A 19866-nucleotide genomic window follows, 5' to 3' on the forward strand; every position below is an offset into this window, starting at 1 on the left:
TAACACCACTGATGATGACAGTTCAGAATGCACCACATAAACATTATGACACCACTGACTATGACAGTTCAGAATGCATCACATAAACATTACGACATCACTGTCTATGAGTTCAGAATGCACCAAATAAACATTACGACACCACTGACTATGACAGTTCAGAATGTACCACATAAACATTACAACCCACTGACGATGACAGTTCAGAATGCACCACATAAACAGTACGACACAACTGACTATGACAGTTCAGAAGATGACCTGAGGGACAATGATGGGGACAAGAGTCTGTCCTTGTGAACTTTGTGGGTAAAAACAAATGCTATCATTACATTGGATTGGTGGAGAAGGTCGAGGGTGCTGACATCAGTTTCTGAGGCACCGTTGTGGGAGTTCTGTGATTGGGAAGCCCACCTGCCCAAGAAACTACCTAAACCGCAAAAATACAGTGGAACAGCCAGTAGGTGGCAGAAGTTCATACCCCCCTGCAGAATTGACAAGTGGTATGTTGAGTAGTAGCCTGGTTCTGTAAGGAGAATTGCAGTCGATTTTGTTCTTCATTTTGAACTTGATTTTGTTCAAAACATTTTGAAAGGCCTTGGTTTAGAAAATTGGCCTTTTGGAAGTCATTTGGTATTCAATATTTCTTGCTTTGATACAGCATTAGTCTATGAGGTGAAAATGTTCTGTTTTATTTCAACATAATCAATGTCACAATTTACCCCAGTGTGGCTCAACTTATCATCTTCTTATGCACAATTTACCCCTTATCAGGGGCAAGTTGAGCCAAGAGACCACTTTTGTTTGTAGAGTCATTTTGAAAACTGTTTATTTTAGATTATATGGCTCAATTCACCCTGCTCTCCCCTATAGCACCGTGGCGTAGTGGTTAAAAACACTGACTAGCACCGTGGCGTAGTGGTTAAAAACACTGACTAGCACCGTGGCGTAGTGGTTAAAAACACTGACTAGCACCGTGGCATTGTGGTTAAAAACACTGACTAGCACCGTGGCGTAGTGGTTAAAAACACTGACTAGCACCGTGGCGAAGTGGTTAAAAACACTGACTAGCACCGTGGCGTAGTGGTTAAAAACACTGACTAGCACCGTGGCGTAGTGGTTAAAAACACTGACTAGCACTGTGGCGTAGTGGATAAAAACACTGACTAGCACCGTGGCGTTGTGGTTAAAAACACTTGCATGTGGGAGAGGTCGGTTTGAATTCACCCTGCTCTCTCCTATAGTACTGTGGCGTAGTAGTTAAAAAACTCTCGCATTAGGGAGACGTCGGTTTGAATCTAGTGAGGGCAACAATCATTTTCACTTTTAATTGCGGACCGGCTGAGAATTAAGTTTGTCTGGCTCCTTTTCTGGTTCGATAACTTATTCATGTCACCTGTAGACAATTCATGTCACTTATAGACTTTGAACGCGCCTCAAATTCTGTGAGTCTGTGAGTGTGGACATTGGGATTGGACCATCGTATTTGCATTTAGAACATAGAGAGGTCAGCTATGCGAATCAAAGGTCGAATGGATCGTATTTCATGTATAACATCGCAAGGTCTGCTTTGCGCATAGATCTAATGGAATGACTTAACTGTGACAGCAGCTTACTGGGTCAGCAATTTATCGTGTACAAGTCGAATTAGATAATATCCAGAGATGTAAATCTTCACCAGCTTGCTGTCTACATGTCCAGTTATTTAAAATAAATACTTTAATAAAAATAAATCAGCCATCAACTGCTGCGTTATTTGTAAATACGTAAATACCATGGGAATCATTCATTTGTGAACACAATCAACTCTCTCACCTTGTACACATCAGCAATGCATGAACAGCACCAGACAGAGAGAGAGAACCTCAATTCTGAGATATTCTTAGTCATGTCGTCAACCTTTCACAACATGAAAATTATAAAAATAGAAAAAATACAGCGTTATGACGGGTAGCATCTCAAAACCTGGACCTGCCGCTCTAGATCCGGGAGCACTACCCACTACTCCAAACAGAGTTGGATAATTGATATAGAAGAGTAATGGTGTTACCAATGTCACTATACTAGGCACACCCACTGAAACTGTGTACATTCGTTAAATGTATTGCCACAGTAAGGGAAATACACGTTCCTATCTTGTTATATCACTTCTCTTTGCTTCTTTGAAACTGTATCTAAACAGCTAGCTACTAAACTGTCATTTCCAATTTACCTTGAATAACAGGCTGTGTGTCAAATAAGCGTCTTGTACCTACCCTTTGTGTCATTGTTTTACTGGTTGTGTTTTGCGCTATTGGGGGGAGTATATTTATGGGGTGTGTGTAATTGTATGTGTGGGTATGTTTTCCACTTTTGGTGGGACTATTTTTATTGGGGCGGTGTAATTATATTAGTGGTTGTGTTTTACACTTTTGGGAGCATTATTTGTAATTGTATTAGTGGTTGTGTTTTGTGCTATTGGGGATATTATTTTTATTGGAAGGGTGTAATTGTATTAGTGGTTGTGTTTTGTGCTATTGGGGATAGTATTTTTATTCTGGGTGTGTAATTGTAGTAGTGGTTGTATTTTGTGCTATTGGGGGGAGTCATTTTAGTGGGTGTGTGTTATTGTATTTCTGGTTGTGTTTTGTGCTATTGTTGGGGGTGTTTTTTTATTGGGGGTGTGTAATTATATTAGTGGTTGTGTTTTTGCACTTCCGGGGCACCGTAGATTAGTATGCTAATGACACCAAACGGCATTCGGCTTTGGCGGATACTGGGGGTCTAAAAGGCCTGGCTGTTCTAGTGTTAATGTTACAGTCTACTATATTGTTAATGCAGACAAATAAAGGGTAAACCTTGCAATGTTACTTACTTAAACATTTAAACCAGACATAAATATGTATGTGAGTGTGCTGATTACCTCACACTTGGCAGCAGGACACGTATGCAGGCCTGTTGTTTAAAGGCAAAATATTAATATACAACAAATTGATATCTGTTGGTGATCTTCTTCCAGACAGTGAACAAAAGGCAGAGGTGAAGAAGATAATGCAAAGAGTCAGAGGCAAGCTGGATGGAATGCCTTCTACAAAACTTACTGACTTCCTCAGGTAGACCTATTTGTTTTAAAATGTAGACAGACAACATGGCATATGAATAGATTCATATAATGTAGGCCATTTCTAGATTGCTTTAATAATGTTTGTTGTTCACTTGTAACAGAAGTAAAATTGATGTGTTGGATGAAGACAGAAAAGACATAGTGGGTGTTTTTGGGAAGACTGGAGCTGGTAAGAGCTCCTTAATAAACGCCATATTGGGTAAGAAGGAACTGCTTCCTTCTGGAAACCAAGGGGCATGTACCTCAGTGATGATTCAGGTGGAGGCCAATATGATTAATGAGAAATACATCGCAGAGATTGAATTCATTACAGTGCAGGTAATAGTATATGTTCCTTCTGTTTATGTCCTATAACACAATGTTTTGGTATGTGGTGTCATGGGGAATAGTACAATTAGTAATAGACTTTTAACATTTGGGAACCTACTGCGGACCAAAGTCTGAATCAATGTCGGCCACTAGTCTAATTTACCCATTGCATTATAAGGAGCAAATTACACAGTAGAAATAACAACAATATAACAACAACCTTACATTAACCTGGTTGTTAAGAATTAACCAATCAAATTCAAACTCATGTTAAATAGAAGTCATTACACACCTGCCATTATTTAAAGTAACTCTGATTAATCACAAATAAAGTTCAGCTGTTCTAGTAGGATTTTCCTGACATTTTTTTGTTGCATCTCAGAGCAAAAGCAAAGCATTAGATATACCATGTAACACAGTGAAGACAGTCATCATCAAGTGGAGAAAATATAGCACAACAGAGACATTACCAAGAACTGGACGTCCTTCCGAAATTGATGAAAATACGAGAAGAAAACTGGTCAGGGAGGCTTCCAAGAGGCCTACAGCAACATTAAAGGAACTGCAGGAATTTCTTGCAAGTACTGGCTGTGTGCAATATGTGACAACAATCTCCTGCATTCTTTATATGAATGGTCTATGGGGTAGGGTGGCAAGACGGAAGCCTTTTCTTACAAAGAAAAACATCCAAACCCGACTGAAGTCCCCCAAAATCACGTGGGAAAATATGTTATGGTCTGATGAAACCACGGTTTAACTTTTTGGCCATATTTCCAAAAGGTATGTTTGGCGCAAAAATAACACCATACCCACAGTGAAGCATGGTGGTGGCAGGATCATGCTTTGGGACTATTTTTCTTCAGCTGGAACCGTGGCATTAGTCAGGGTGGAGGGAATTATGAACAGTTCCAAATACCAGGCAATTTTGCCACAAACCCTTCAGGCATCTGTTAGAAAGCTGAAGATTAAGTTCACCTTTCAGCACAACAACGACCCAAAGCACACATCCAAATCCACAAAAGCATGGCTTCAAAAGAATTAAGATTAACATTTTGGAATGACCAAGCCAGAGCCCGGACCTGAATCCAATTGAACATCTGTGGGGTGATCTGAAGAGGGCTGTGCACAGGAGATGTCCTCGCAATCGGACAGATTTGGAGCGCTTTTGCAAAGACGCGTGGGCAAATATTGCCACATCAAGATGTGCCATGCTAATAAATTCCTACCCAAAATATTGAGTGCTGTAATAAAATTAAAAGGTGCTTCAACAAAGTATTAGTTTAAGGGTGTGCACACTTATGCAACCAGGTTATTGTAATTTTTTTATTTTTCCCCCTCAAAGACTTCAGTTTGTTTTTCAATTGAATTGTTCATGTTATAGGTCACATTAAAGGTGGAAAAGGTTCTGACATGATTTATCTTTGTTTCATTCTTTTACATCACAAGAACCTGGCATTTTAACAGTGGTGTGTCGACTTTTTATATCCACTGTAAACTTGAATTCTCATTGGATTTAATCATTTTCAGGTGATATGTATTTGTGTAATGAGGGAGGGTGTGGTGAAAGTGAATTACACCTTATATCAAGGTGTGCATAATTATTAGGTGGCTTCATGACCTCAGGCAAAATGGGCCAAAACATTTATTTAGCTGACACTGAAAAGTGTATATATATATATATATATTTTAATTCCTTTCAGGTGGATGTAACACTCTTGAAATACCTAAACCCTTGACGCATGGCCACCAGACAATCAAATGTTTGTTGCGAATAGTCAGCTGGGGCGCAAAAAAATGCATGGATAACACAACACGCAAATTAACTGCAAAAAACTTGAGAAGATCTAAACGTGAAGCTACCAGGAACCCATTATCATCCAGCACCACCATATTCCAGAACCGCAAACTACCTGGAATGTCCAGAACTACAAGGTGTCAAGTGCTCAGAGACATGGCCAAGGTGAAGAAGGCTGAAAGAAGACCACCACTGAGTAAGATTCACAAATGGAAGGGAATGGATTGGGCAAAGAAATACCTGAAGACAGATTTTTCAAAGGTTTTTTGGACAGACGAAATGAGAAGGACTCTTGATGGACCAGATGGTTGGGCCCGTGGCTGGATCACTAATGGAAATGGCACCACTTCGAGTCAGGCACCAGCAAGGTGGAGGAGGGATACTTGTATGGGCTGCTCTCATTATGGATGAGGAAGTTGGACCTTTTCGGGTTGAAGATGGACTGAAACTGAACTCCCATACCTACTGCCAGTTTCTGGAAGATACATTCTTCAAACAGTGGTACAGGAAGAAGTCCTCAGCATTCAACAAGGCCATGATCTTTATGAAGGACAATTCTCCATCACATGCACCCAAGTACTCCACTGTTGGCTAGCAAGCAACGGCCTCAAAGATGCCCAAATAATGACCTAGCCCCCTTCCTCACCTGACTTAAATGCCTTTGAGAATTTGTGGGCCCTTCTCAAATGAGGTTTACAGTCAGGGAAGACAATACACCTCTTTGAACAGCATTTGGGAGGCTGTGGTTGCTGCTTCAGCGAAAGTTGATCGTGAACAGATCAAGATACTGACAAACTTCATGGATGGAAGGCTCTTGGCAGATATTGAAAAGAAGTGTGGCTATATTGGTCACAGAATATTTTTGAAAAGACTAATTGCCATTTAGTGTTACTTATTTGTTACACTTTCTTTAATAATTGAGAATAAACAAGTGAGTTGGGAGGAACTATTTTTGTAATTTAGTTGCCTAATAATTCTGCATACCAGTTGTTGATTAATAATTCTGCACACTTATATATTCTCCTGACAAAGATCAAAACGAACTTTTCCTTTGTTTAACATTCAGGTTTGAGGCTCAATTATATTTTGGATTGACATAAAGCATTGTGATTGTTCAACAATAAAATAAATCTAGAGAAACTATATGTTTGCTACCCATTTTGTCACGTATTAACATCACGCCGAGTTTGAATATGTCGCTAGACACCATTAAGCATTGTGTTAAACTGACTAACGTTTATTATTAAGTTTACCTTCACCACAAATAGCATCTTTGAACTGTACGATATGCCTAATAATTGTGCATGCAGTGTCAATAGAAGGGCTGGTATTTTACTATGGATCTGGATGCATGTTTGCTCAGAGCATAGATATTTATGCCTGTGAAAACTCTCTTGTCGTTCTTTTTAGGGCCAGCGCCCCCTATCCATTAACCAGGTCCCTTACCACCCTCAATCAAATAAGATGAAGGCTAATTTCCCTGCATAAGAATGATTATTATTATTATTTCCTAATCCTGGTCCTTGGGACCCAAAGGGCTGCACATTTTGTTTTTGCCCTAGCACTTAAATACTAGAGTGACATAATCAACATATCATCAGGTCTTTAATTGGAATCAGGTGTGTGAGTGGTAGGGTAAAAACAAAAACATGCACCCCTTTGGGTCCCGAAGATCAGGATTGGGAAACGCTGGTATAGATAATAGTCTGATGTCCCGTTCCTGTGAAGGCAGCATAGAGCTGCGCCACAAGAAACTGACAGAAACACTGAAGAGAAGAAGAGTTATGTTATGCCATCTCTTCCAATCGCAGTGAAGTAAACTGGCAGGTTTTAATGTTGCAGACCACAGCTTTTTGACAGTAGTTGAAACTTAACACTCAATTTGTTGTGAATCTTCTGTGTAAACTCGCCTTAAAACAAATGCCCCCCAAGGGCACCTCAACGTCCCCTTTCCAAAATATAGTTTCCAGCGCACCCAGTCATTCTCTGAATGCCCCCTGGGGAGCTGTACCAACCCCGTTCAGAAACACTGTCTTATCATCTCTGTGACCCAAATGCATCTGCAGTTAAAGGGGCAGTTCACTAAAAAGTGAAAATAAAAGTATAGCCAACTGAAAAAGTGCAAGTTAATGAGAGCCTTTGCTACATTATATGTTATGCATTTGTCATGTTTTAAAATTTTTAGGATTGGAAAGATGAGTTATGGTCAATCTTACGAGTCACATCTGGTGAGGAGGAAGAGGATGAAGACATGGAAATTGATGTAGAGGATGGTGATGATCATGATAAGATAAAAGCTTTGTATGGAAAAGAGGGACATGGAAAAAATGTAGAGGAACTAATGGATAAGAAGCTCTTCGAAATCCCAGAATTTTATTCATCATGTAAAAAACAAATTGTTTGTGACACAGTAAGTTACTTTTTGCAAACTTCACAGGCTTTAAAAATAAAAATATTTTAACAGCAATATTTTAACAACATTTTCTGACACTACACTGCTTTTTACCAATCTATACCAGCCTTTTAAATATTTTAACATTTAATTAAACTTGAAATCTTGGATGCCTTTTAATGTATTTTTTCAATATTATATTATATTATATTTATTTGTCTTTGTTCATTTTTAAAGTGTTCATACATGTAATGTGATAACTTGTTACAATTGCAGGCTGAAGAACTGTCTAAAAAGATAGCTTGCTACGTACTGAGTGACTCAAACAGTGATACATTTGAAAGAATGTACTGGCCGCTTGTGAAATGTTTAACTGTCAAGGTGCCAAACTGTAAAGACCTACTGGAGCATGTTGTGCTGGTGTATCTTCCAGGAAATGGAGACTGCAACAAGAGCAGAGATACGATGTGGAAGTCGGTAATTATTTATAATTATTTTCATGATGATCCAATGTACTGTTTAACATTGTATTCATCCCATATTTGATTTGGTTGATGTTGGATCCACTTTATAGGTACACATGGGTTTAATTATCTGGCAACAGCTATGGTGGAAATTGCAGTCAGACTTAGCCATCAAAGTTTTTGTCTATCCTGAACAAATCCTAATACCCATCAGAACTGTTTTATTTTAGGGTTCCTATAAAGCAGCTACTGAAGGTTGTAGACAGCAAAGCTTAAGGCATAATGTGTTTAGACTGTGAGAGGAGTCGAAACATGGGACATTTTGTTCCATAGTCCGCGTCTCTAACCACTACACTATTTAACAGGGTAGTCAGTCAGTCAGGCACTCACTCAGTCAGTGAGTAAGAGACATTCCCTCTTATAGGCCGGCTCCACTTACGCGGTCTGGCAAATGCTGGGACAGAGGAAACGTGTAATGCTAAAAAAACTTAATATCACACAACTAATTAGGTCAATTGGCAACAGGTCAGTAACATGATTGGGTATTGAAAGATCATTCCAGAGAGGATGGGCCTGTCAGAAGTGAGGATGGGGAAAGGTTCACCACTCTGTGAAAGATGTATCCAAGAATAACGTATCACAACATAAAATTCCAAAGAGTTTGGGGATATCATCATCTACGGTACAGTGTCATTACAAGATTCAGCAAATCTGGAATAATCCCTGTACGCAAAGGAAAATGGCAAAAAACTACATTGGATGGCTGTTAAAAACAGACACGTATTATTGGACATCACTGCATGGGCTCAGGAACACTTCAGAAAATCATTGTCTGTGAACATAGTAAATCACAGCAACTCTACCATGCAAAGAAGAAACTGATAGAATTTTACAGTTACGTACCGTGATTAAATAATAGAGGACCCACACAATTCAAGGACCCACACAATTCAAGGGAGAAAATACAAACCCGATTCCAAAAAAGTTGGGACACTGTACAATTGTGAATAAAAACAGAATGCAATAATGTGGAAGTTTCAAATTTCAATATTTAATACAACATAGATGACATGTCAAATGTTTAAACTGAGAAAATGTATCACTTTAAGGGAAAAATAAGTTGATTTAAAATTTCATGGCATCAACACACCTCAAAAAAGTTGGGGAAGGGCCATGTTTACCACTGTGTGGCATCCCCTCTTCTTTTTATACCAGACTGCAAACGTCTGGGGACTGAGGAGACAAGGTGCTCAAGTTTATGAATAGGAATGTTGTCCCATTCTTGTCTAATACAGGCTTCTAGTTGCTCAACTGTCTTACGTCTTCTTTGTCGCACCTTCCTATTTATGATGCGCCAAATGTTTTCTATGGGTGAAAGATCTGGACTGCAGGCTGGCCATTTCAGTACCCGGATCCTTCTATGCAGCCATGACATTGAAATTGATGCAGTATGTGGTCTGGCATTGTCATGTTGGAAAATGCAAGGTCTTCCCTGAAAGAGACGACGTCTGGATGGGAGCATATGTTCTAGAACTTGGATATAACTGTCAGCATTGATGGTGCCTTTCCAGATGTGTAGGCTGCCCATGCCACACGCACTCATGCAACCCCATACCATCAGAGATGCAGGCTTCTGAACTGAGCGCTGATAACAACTTGGGTTGTCCTTGTCCTCTTTAGTCCGGATGACATGGCGTCCCAGTTTTCCAAAATGACCTTCAAATTTTGATTCGTCTGACCACAGAACACTTTTCCACTTTGCCACAGTCCATTTTAAATGATCCTTGGCCCAGAGAAAATGCCTGCGCTTCTGGATCCTGTTTAGATACGGCTTCTTTTTTTTCCGGCCTTGACCCTTACGCACAGAGATTGTTCCAGATTCTCTGAATCTTTGGATGATATTATGCACTGTAGATGATGATAACTTCAAACTCTTTGCAATTTTTCTCTGAGAAAATCCTTTCTGATATTGCTCCACTATTTTTCGCCGCAGAATTGGGGGAATTGGTGATCTTCTGCCCATCTTGACTTCTGAGAGACACTGCCACTTTGAGAGGCTCTTTTTATACCCAATCATGTTGCCAATTGACATAATAAGCAAATTGGTCCTCCAGCTGTTCCTTATCTGTACATTTAACTTTTCCGGCCTCTTATTGCTACCTGTCCCAACTTTTTTGGAATGTGTAGCTCTCATGAAATCCAAAATGAGCCAATATTACAAAATGTCTCACTTACAACATTCGATATGTTATCTATATTCTATTGTGAATTAAATTTAAGTTTATTAGATTTGTAAATTATTCCATTCTTTTTTTACTCACAATTAGTACAGTATCCCAACTTTTTTGGAATCGGGTTTGTACATTCAGTTTTTATTGGAATAATTCAGCAAAGTTGTATTTTTCAATGGAAGTTCCAAAGTATTTTCACTGTAAAGCTGGTTATAAGCTGATATATATAAAAGGGTATCTACCTAGCACAGATCATGTTTCCAAGATGATAACCCCAATGCCAGATGGTAAATATTCCACACTCCTGAGGTTTTGTCTGAGAGCAACCTATAGATAGAAACATTTGTGTTTAGCCTGTTACAGATTGGCTAAACACAAATGTTTCTGTTGTTCCCATTATCTTGGCATTTGACTTTCAATGGAACATATATTCATATTATTCTACAAAACTATACATAAAAAAGTTCCTGAAACGGCAGTGCCTTCTCTAGGCCCGAGCTCATTTTAGATGGACTGAGGCGAAGTGGAAAACTGTCCTGTGGTCTGACTAATGAAAATAAGAGATTATTTTTGTGAATCATGGACGCCATGTCCTCCGGCTAAAGAGGAGAAGAACCATCCGACTTGTTATCAGTGCACAGTTCAAAAGCCAGCATCCGGGATGGTGTGGGGGTACTTTAGTGCTCATGGCATGGGTGACTTGCACATCTGTGAAGGCACCATGAATGCTGAACAATATACGCAGGTTTTGGAGCAACTTATGCTGTCATCAGAGACACCTTTTTCAGGGAAGGCCCAACTTATTTCAGCAAGACAATGCCAAAGCCAGTGCTGGGACACCAGGGCCAGCAAGGCCTCCTCTGCTGGCCTAAAGATTGTCAGAATCAGAATATATATCTTTATTATTTTAATATTTTATTTTTTCATTATTATTTTTGTTTTTGTTTTCATTAATGCTATATGTATTTTACAAAGTTAATTCCCATCAGTCTATTAACATAAATTCAATGCGTATTTCGAGTGAATTCCCTCTTCTGTCGAAGTGAAAAGGACCATGTTGTTGATTGTCATATTAATTAACCAATCAGATTGAGTTTACCATGTTGGGTGTATTTTTTGACACACCAGAGCCTTCTAGCTGGCCTAGCCTTACGTCAGCCTTTTTCATGTTGCTGATACAAGCGGCAGTTAGCTAACTGAAGAGAACTAGCTGACACCTGACCTGGCATTGTCTCCAGTTGATGGAAACTTTCAGTTTATAGCTATAGTGCTTTAGATTTGTTGTTTAAATATTTACTTTTGGCAGAATGGCAGATGGAGAAGAAATGTATTTGGGGGTGAATTGACAAAAAAAAATGCATGGCCTGCCACTGGCCAAACCACATTCTGCACGTATCACAACAGCATGGCTCCGTAATAATATAATCTGTGTGCTAAACAAGCTGACCTGCAGTCCAGACCTGTACTCTATTGAAAACATTTGGTGCATTATGAGATGAATGTTATGACCCAAGGAGACCTGAATGGTTTGCAGCTACAATCCTAAATCAAGCTAGAATGGGACAACATTCCAATTTCAAAACTACAGCAATTGGTCCCTGTTAGTTCCCAAAAGCTTAGAGTGTTGTTAAAAGAGGTGATGCAACACAGTGGTAAAGATGCCCCTGCCCATTTTGAAACGTGTTGCTGGCATCAACTACGCTACACCACTACGCTAGGAATGCTTAAACATCCATTCACTCACTCAGTCAGAGACATTCACTTTTCTTGAGTGTCTCCATTTACTCGGTCAAACAAAAGAACACTCCAATAAGTGTATAACAAAAAAAGCTAGCCTAGTAACCCTGTTTCCCAAAATCTAGCAAATATCCATAACTATAGCCTGTGCATTATCCCTTTCTCTTAATGAATCCGCCCAAGTCCATTTTTGACTGCATATAAAAAATAGCCCAATTGGTCGGGAAACCTACCCATCCGGGCTGTAAGGAATACCCAGGAGAAGGAGGGTAGGGTTCAAGCGCAGAGGGCCACAGGCTTTAACAGGCTGAAATCATGTCCGGGAGGCAGGCAGGTAGTTGTACACAGGAAACAGATTGATCAAGCAAAGGCACCGGCAATCAGGCTAAAAACAGAGTCCAGGTTAAGTGGGCAGAAACAGGTCGATACACAAGGTTTTTCAATGAAGAAGAGAGAATCTAGCAGACTTAGTATAGTCATCCAGAAACAAACAATACCACACAAAGGAAAACACAAACTGAACTCAACTATATAAAGGGTGCTAAAGGGCATACATGTGAACACAATTAAGACTAACAAAAGCAAATCGAGCATAGAAATGTACTATCCTAGAACAGAAACACAAAAGCAAACCAAGCATAGAAATATAACATCCTAAAATGGAAACAAAACCACACCGGCATCATTACATAGAGGAGAGTGGGGTTCAGCCAATTTTTTATATAGTTTTCCCACAGTCAGGGGAAAAAGAGACAGGAATAAAACATAAATACATCTGCCCGTATTTCAGTTTTACAATTTCAAATATATTTATTTTTCAAATATAATTGAACCGTATCACCTTTCGTTATGAGAATTCTGTCTACCACATTATATAATGAAAACCAGCAAATCAACAGATATCATTCAGCATTCCTGAATAGTTTACTATGTTCCACTCCATGTATTTGGATACAACTGTGGATAAAAAAGCACACAACAAGCACTTGCAACTGAAATCTAATATTAAGTTGCAGAACCAGGAGCTGGAAAACCATCACAATTTACAGAAATACAGTCGCATGACAAACTATGAAAATGAAAGACGAAGAAATTTAATTAGAAGGATAGAAACGTTTTTGGCACACACTCTATTATATAAAGTTGTGCTCATACCCTGGCAGAAATTGTGAAATTTTGGCATTGATTTTGAAAATATGACTGATCACGGTTGTATATTGAGAGCCGTGGTCGCAAGTCTGATGTTCAAATCTGTAATTACGTTTTACTAACTTGTACATTTAGGTACATGCTATATAGCAATATTTGACAAACTTATAAAATATACATGTAACGAGTTCAAACAGGTGCAGTTAATACAGGTAATGAGTGGAGAACAGGAGGGCCTCTTAAAGAAAAACTAAAAGGTCTGTGAGAGCCGGAATTCTTACAGTTTTTTTTTAAATCATACAATGTGATTTTCTGGATTTTACAACACTATCAACACCTCTAGCATTCCTATTCATGTCATCAACAACACGTAACTCAGACTCTATCATCAACACAGAATGAAGACTGACTGGTTCAGGCTAGCTTTTCCCTTGGCTTAACATGGTCACAATTTAGCTCTGGTGTAATTTATGGTGTTTTCTCTGTGATTACTGTTTTTGCTTGAATTTTTCAATGTCCTTGGGTTTCTTGAAAGGTGTTTGGAAATGTCATGTGTTAATAATAATAATAACTTGGCTCAAAGGGATAGAAAAGACCTTTGAATTATTCTTATACCCATCCCTTTACTTGTGCCTTAACTTGTGCCTTTATCTCGTAGATCTTTTCAAAGTGTCATTTCCCACATTATTGCTTTGTTTGCTTTTAATTATACTACTAAACAGTGGAGTCCTCTATGAACAACTGCTTTTATTCAGAACTAAACAAAATCACTACAGTTGAACACAGATGGACATCCATTAGCTATATTTGTAATCTGGAAGGTGGTTGGCTATATCTCAAGTTTGAAATTACAATTCTAAGGGGGGTCTTCATTTATTCATAAAGGGTATTTTACTGTTTTAATTTACTGTTTTAAATCCAGACTTTTTTTTAATTTATTTTTTCGCTTGGATATTGTGGGTTACTGTGTGTAAATAATGCAGCAAAAGTCAGATTGTGTTTTAATTTCAGGCTTTAAGGCAACAAAAGTTGAACATTTTGAAAGGTGGTGGTGATTTTCTATACCCACTGTATAAATCTTTACTGTTGAACAATTTGCTTGACACTGTTTCAGTTTGTAGGGAACTGCTCGGTTGTTTGGATTGTGAGCGACATTTCACGAGCCATTTCAGAAAAGGAATCTTGGGAGATTTTAGACAGCACTGTTAGCCTCATTGGACCTGGTGGAGAATGTAGAAGCATCAGCTTCATCTGCACCAAGACGGACGACATTGAGGAGAGTGTAAAGGATAATGCTCGCTCCATTATTTTGACCAGAAATGAAAGTACCAAGAAAAGAGTGAGGGAAATATTCAACAAACAAAAATATGTAAAGGTAAGTCAGTGGAGATATTTGGGAATTCTGTTTGGAAATAGTTATTGGGTAAAATGTACTGTTCATGTAGATAAGGCAGTTCTAACATTAGTGAAAGTAGAAACATTTGTATGACATAAAATAATATTAATATTTGCAAAAGTTGTCTTGGCTTGATTTCCATTCTTTGTCTTATGATCATGTTTCAGAAACACTTCAGTGATGCAGATGGTTTCTTTAAGGTGTTTACTGTAAGTTCCAAGAAATACAACAAGGAAATGCAGAGTGAACTGGATGAAAAAGCAGGTGCAATTACATATTTTATTATTCTACAACATAATAAAGGTTATGATGATCAATTTAATTTAAAAAACAGGTTCAGGAGAATATTCAAAAATTCTCTTCAATACCAGATTGATGGAAAGAAGTGTGATTATACAATGCACATATTAGGCAAGTTTTCATATTTCACAAAAAGATAATGCACAATATGTTTGAATGTCCAAGTATTCCTAATCAATCTAACATGCACTTGATCTGGAGGTTCAGTATTGTTTGCAAAAAGTATTAATTCAATATTGTTTCAAAATACCGTCACATTGACAAATTCATCTATCTGTGTTAAATCATTATTTTGACTCCACTCTTCTATGCCTGTAATTTCTATGTTACCTTGCAGACCCGACGCTTCTCCTTTTAAACCACTGTAAACACATACAGTGAGGGAAAACAATTATTTGATCCCCTGCTGATTTTGTATGTTTGTCCACTGACAAATAAATTATCAGTCTATAATTTTAATGGTAGGTTTATTTGAACAGTTAGAAACTGAATAACAAAATCCAGAAAAACACAAAAATGTTATAAATTGATTTGCATTTTAATTTGTGACATAAGTATTTGATTACACCGCCCAATGCCAAATATGGGAGAGATACAACCAAGATTGCACTGGGTGCTTCTGCGCCACGTTCCATCTCCAATGCCGCCGCCGGAGCAGATCGCAGCCACTCTAGTCAATGCTTGTAATACCACCAGATGAGCTGCAGCGCGTTTGAATAGCGTCCTAGAAGCGGCTCTATGCTCTGCTTTGCTAAAGATAGGCGCCTTGTCTATTTTTGATGGATGCCACGTCCAAGCAGCACAGTTCAAATACAATAAGTCAGTACTATAACCTAATTTTCTTCCTTATAATAGGACTTCGTGATTATAGCCTACTTGTATAGAGCCATTCAGAATTTATGCATCTTGAAAAGCTGTTGCAATGTTCAGTAACGTGCGTAAGCTAGCAAAGGTCACAACACTTATTTATTTGAACTTATATTATTAGTTAATGTTATAATAATGTACAGAAATCTTATTAACAATGATGTGATTTAGAACGTGATATCAGAAAATGAAAACTGTTTTGAGCATCCTCTTGAATTGCCCCTGTTTTTTAACTTCATTCTAGAAGAGTGGTTGAACGGCCTTTATGATACAGAGATACCTCTCCTTCAGGAATTTCTCAGAAATCTCAATGATCATCACACAAGGACATCAGATTATATTTCTGGAGTGGATGGGATCCTGTCTTTGATACAAGCAGCCAGAAACAGCGACATGGTATTGTACCTTTCAGCATATTAACTGTCTTCCCCTTAACAACATACTATTTCATGTAAAATATAAGTGTGTATAATACTGACTATGTTGAGTTGGATTTCAGACAGACCGCAAAGAAGAGGTGTGCCAGGCTTTGGAACAGAAGCTTGCGGATAAACTTAAATGGATTGTTCAATACATGGAAAAGCCTTATAATGCTTTCGACCAATGTCTCTCCAAAGGAGTTCAGCAGTCAGAAGATTCATGCGACACATTAATGAGTGAAGTAAGCTAGTAAGCTAATCAGAAGATATATAAAAAAAGCTCCTTTTCCACCATCATTCTAAATCTGTATAAACTGGTTAGAGAAGCTTGACAATCAAGTCACACTATACTTATGGAGGATATATTTCCTTTGCTGCGCCCTAGAATAACTGCTTATTTTATTCTTTCTTTTAAGGTCTGGAAATCATGTCGTGGACAATATGGAATAGTGAGGTGTTTATGCGAGAATAATGGCATTTACAAACCAAAAGGGAAAAAGAAAAAGCGGAAGGAAATTGACGTCAATGAGAGTTTAGCCTCATGCATGAGAACTTGCATTGATGAAGAGTTTACATATTTTTTCCCGTATGTTATTTCATTAAAATAAATCCAATAATTAGCACTAAAGGTCCATCATTGTGAAATGACAAGGCACAGTCAAGTCTTGTAACCATATACTGAAATCATTTTGTTTCAGAAATGACAAATGTGGCCCAATCAGGAAAAAGATTGAAGACTTCACCCTTGACACAAACAGCTTGGTTGAAGACAACAGGAGTGTGTCACTTCATCTGAAATTCCTTAATACAGAGGTAGGGTTTTCATGACTAACATTAATAGTTAAAATTTGATTTCTTTTAAATAGAACCTAAAATAATGGATTACAGTGATATATTGTGCATATACGGTTTATTGGGTTATTTAGTAATTTGGGCAAACTAAACCATAAACTGTATTAAGGGGAAATATATCTTAAAGAAAAAAATATATCTTAAAGGAAAAAAAGTTGAAGACACAACTAATCCGTGACCTGCTTGACAAAAAGAAACAGATCTACTTCACTCTACCTGACTCGATCAAGGACTCTATGCGTGTATCCTATATAAGTAAGTATTTTAGTTCAAACATATTTTTTAATTTAAAGTAGCAGAAAGTAGTACCCCAGGTGCAGCGGTCTAAGATACTTCCTCAAAATATAGCAGCGTCATTGCAGTGTTTAAATCCTGGTCTCAGGATACAGAAAAGGCCTTGGGGTCCAGAATAGGTACAGTAAGCATTATTTATCTCGCAACACCTTTTGGTAGAATGGGCTTCTGAAATCTCAATTATGAATGCAAAAGCAGAGGAACGCTTTCCCTTTAAGCACGTGTACTAGCAAAAAAATATCTTGATTAGACTAGCAATGTGATTAGAATCAGAAGGCCTGGGGAGATGTGCATGGAGGAAACGTCTTTTTGATTATCCCGCACCTGCTGTGGTATTGTTCCACAAGGTATGGACAGTAACAAATAAAAAATCCCAAATTTCGAGAGAATTTTTATTAAATTCAAAGAAGACATATGTATACATATTTTCTTGTAATTGAAAAGGAGTCAACTGCGACCTAAGTCTCATTAACATTAAGCTCTGCATTCAGTTTGAGGCACACGTAATACACAACCATTTCAAAAGAAAATTACAAAAGACATACAAATAAACTCACATTAAGAATAACAGTTACATATAGCATTATACAGGCCATCGGATATTTAAGCTAATATTTGGAGAACGTATGTTCTTATAAATGTGGAATGTATTAATAGCATATGAATGGTTATGGAAAATATATTACTTTGTTTTAGATGCATCAATGCATAAAGGAAAAGGTTCTCTGCAAAGGATGAAAGATGAGCTACATCTGAACATGAAGAAAGCTAATATTTTCCGGAAGGCCAAGAAAGATATGATGGATGGTTTAACTAAACTGAAGGTTTGAAACGTAGTATGTTGGCATTGACAGGAAGTACAGTTTTATGCATGTATTCAGTCAACTCCCACAGTAAATGTCCCCCTTAACCCAAAAATGCATTCAAAAAGCATAGCTCTTTCCGTATGAACACGATTCTGAATAATATTTTCCTGTATTAGGATCACATGGTGATGCAGCTGAAGTATAAACTAGAAGAATCAATCAGGATGTCATTCCATACTCCCAACAGCTTGTTCCTCCCAGGTAAATAAATGTACTTGAGTTAAGTCACCGCTTGTACTTGAGTTAGTTTTTTAACAGTATTACAATTGTATATCGTGGTAAGATGAGGGTACAAATCCTCTGGACTAGCCCTGGTATCCCATGGACGGTGTTGCACCGCCATCATTTGAGATGTAAGTAATATAATTTGATAGCCATTTGTTCTAACAACTTCCTGTGTTGGCTTTGCTACCAGTGAGCTCAGTTAACATAAACCTAAGATGCTTTTAGCTTCCGTTATAAACACATTAACATTCCAGAAATTTACCATAAGTTCTTTTGAAAAGAAACTTAAAAAAATGTCATTGTCAGATAAGCTAGGTGGGTAGACTTCATAACATTGTAGCATACATTCAGGTTCTTGCCAGGCACTTAACCTCCTCCCTGTAGGCTGACTCGTCATTGTCACTGATCAGGCCTACCACCATGGTGTCGTCTGCAAACTTGACAATGGTGTTGGAGCTGTTTACAGGAACGCAGTCGTGTGTGAAGAGGTGGGGAGTACAGGAGGGGGCTCAGCATGCAGCCTTGTGGAACACCAGTGTTCAGGATCAGGGTGGAGGAGAGTGTAAAGCTGTAGAGATGGCATCCTCTGTAGACCTGTTTGACCGGTAGGCAAACTGGTAGGGATCTAGGGTTGGGGGTAGGCAGGACATTAGGGGGGCCAGAACTAGTCTTTCGAAGCACTTCAAGATCGTGGGGGTGAATGCGCCAGGTTTCATGAATGATGCAGTCGACTGCATCAGCCCTGGCACAATGGTTGCGGTCTTGAAGCACGTTAGGACAACCCCCTGGGCCAGTGACAAGTTGTCAGTAAAGACCATGGCCAGCTCCCCAACACCCCAGGACCAGCAGCCTTGCTTGCATTCACCCTTCTCAGTGCAGACAACACATCTGCAGTGGATAGGCGGAGGGGGAGGTCGTCTGAGGGGAGTTCAGCTTTAATGGCTGGCTCTTTGTTGTACCTGTCAAAGCGAGTGTAGAACCTGTTTATCTCGTCGGTGAAGGAGACGTCGCTGGATGGCCACATGTGTCTGGGTTTGGAGTTGTTGTTGAAGTTCTCCACAATCTGCAGTTTGTGGTCATGTTTTGCCTTTTTGATGACCCTTTTCAGGTTGACCCCAGATAACCTGTAGGCCTCCGCATTGCCAGATCTGAAACCTCTTTGTTCATCCACAGCTTCTGGTGGGGGAAGGTCTTTATTAGTATTTAGGTGGTGACATTGTTGATGCAGATGTTGATGTTATCCAGAACAGAAGAAGCATACGTTTCAATGTCCGTATAGGAGTCAAGGGTGGCTTGAGTGGCAAACAAACTCCTGTCTGTGTGTTGATTCTGGTGCTGTAGAAGTGAGTCTGACTCCTCTGGCCACACTTTGACTGTCTTCCCTGATGGTTTCACACATTTAATGAGTAGTAAATACTCAGGGAGTAGGAACAGTGAAAGGTGATGAGACTGTCCCACGTGGGAGAG

The 19866-nt window shown here is 38.8% G+C and overlaps 2 protein-coding genes across 4 annotated transcripts in view; both read left to right on the forward strand.

Annotated features, from left to right (window-relative positions):
- Positions 1–19866, forward strand: part of LOC117595221 (nuclear GTPase SLIP-GC-like) — a 772829-nt gene that overhangs the window by 584020 nt on the left and 168943 nt on the right. The window lies entirely within an intron of this gene.
- The window catches only part of LOC117595163 (nuclear GTPase SLIP-GC-like), a 54460-nt gene that overhangs the window by 19578 nt on the left and 15016 nt on the right, over positions 1–19866 (forward strand). For all 3 annotated transcript variants that reach the window (XM_034294991.1, XM_034294992.1, XM_034294993.1), the window contains 13 exons: positions 2999–3092; positions 3205–3421; positions 7393–7617; positions 7876–8076; positions 14295–14555; positions 14744–14840; positions 15988–16139; positions 16243–16404; positions 16579–16748; positions 16861–16975; positions 17161–17269; positions 18005–18132; positions 18291–18375. In XM_034294991.1, the coding sequence (XP_034150882.1) occupies positions 2999–3092; positions 3205–3421; positions 7393–7617; positions 7876–8076; positions 14295–14555; positions 14744–14840; positions 15988–16139; positions 16243–16404; positions 16579–16748; positions 16861–16975; positions 17161–17269; positions 18005–18132; positions 18291–18375 (2016 nt within the window). The remainder of the gene's footprint in view (positions 1–2998; positions 3093–3204; positions 3422–7392; positions 7618–7875; positions 8077–14294; positions 14556–14743; positions 14841–15987; positions 16140–16242; positions 16405–16578; positions 16749–16860; positions 16976–17160; positions 17270–18004; positions 18133–18290; positions 18376–19866) is intronic.

The sequence above is a fragment of the Esox lucius genome, chromosome 11 (genome assembly GCF_011004845.1).
Source record: "Esox lucius isolate fEsoLuc1 chromosome 11, fEsoLuc1.pri, whole genome shotgun sequence".
In the NCBI taxonomy this organism is placed as follows: Eukaryota; Metazoa; Chordata; class Actinopteri; order Esociformes; family Esocidae; genus Esox; species Esox lucius.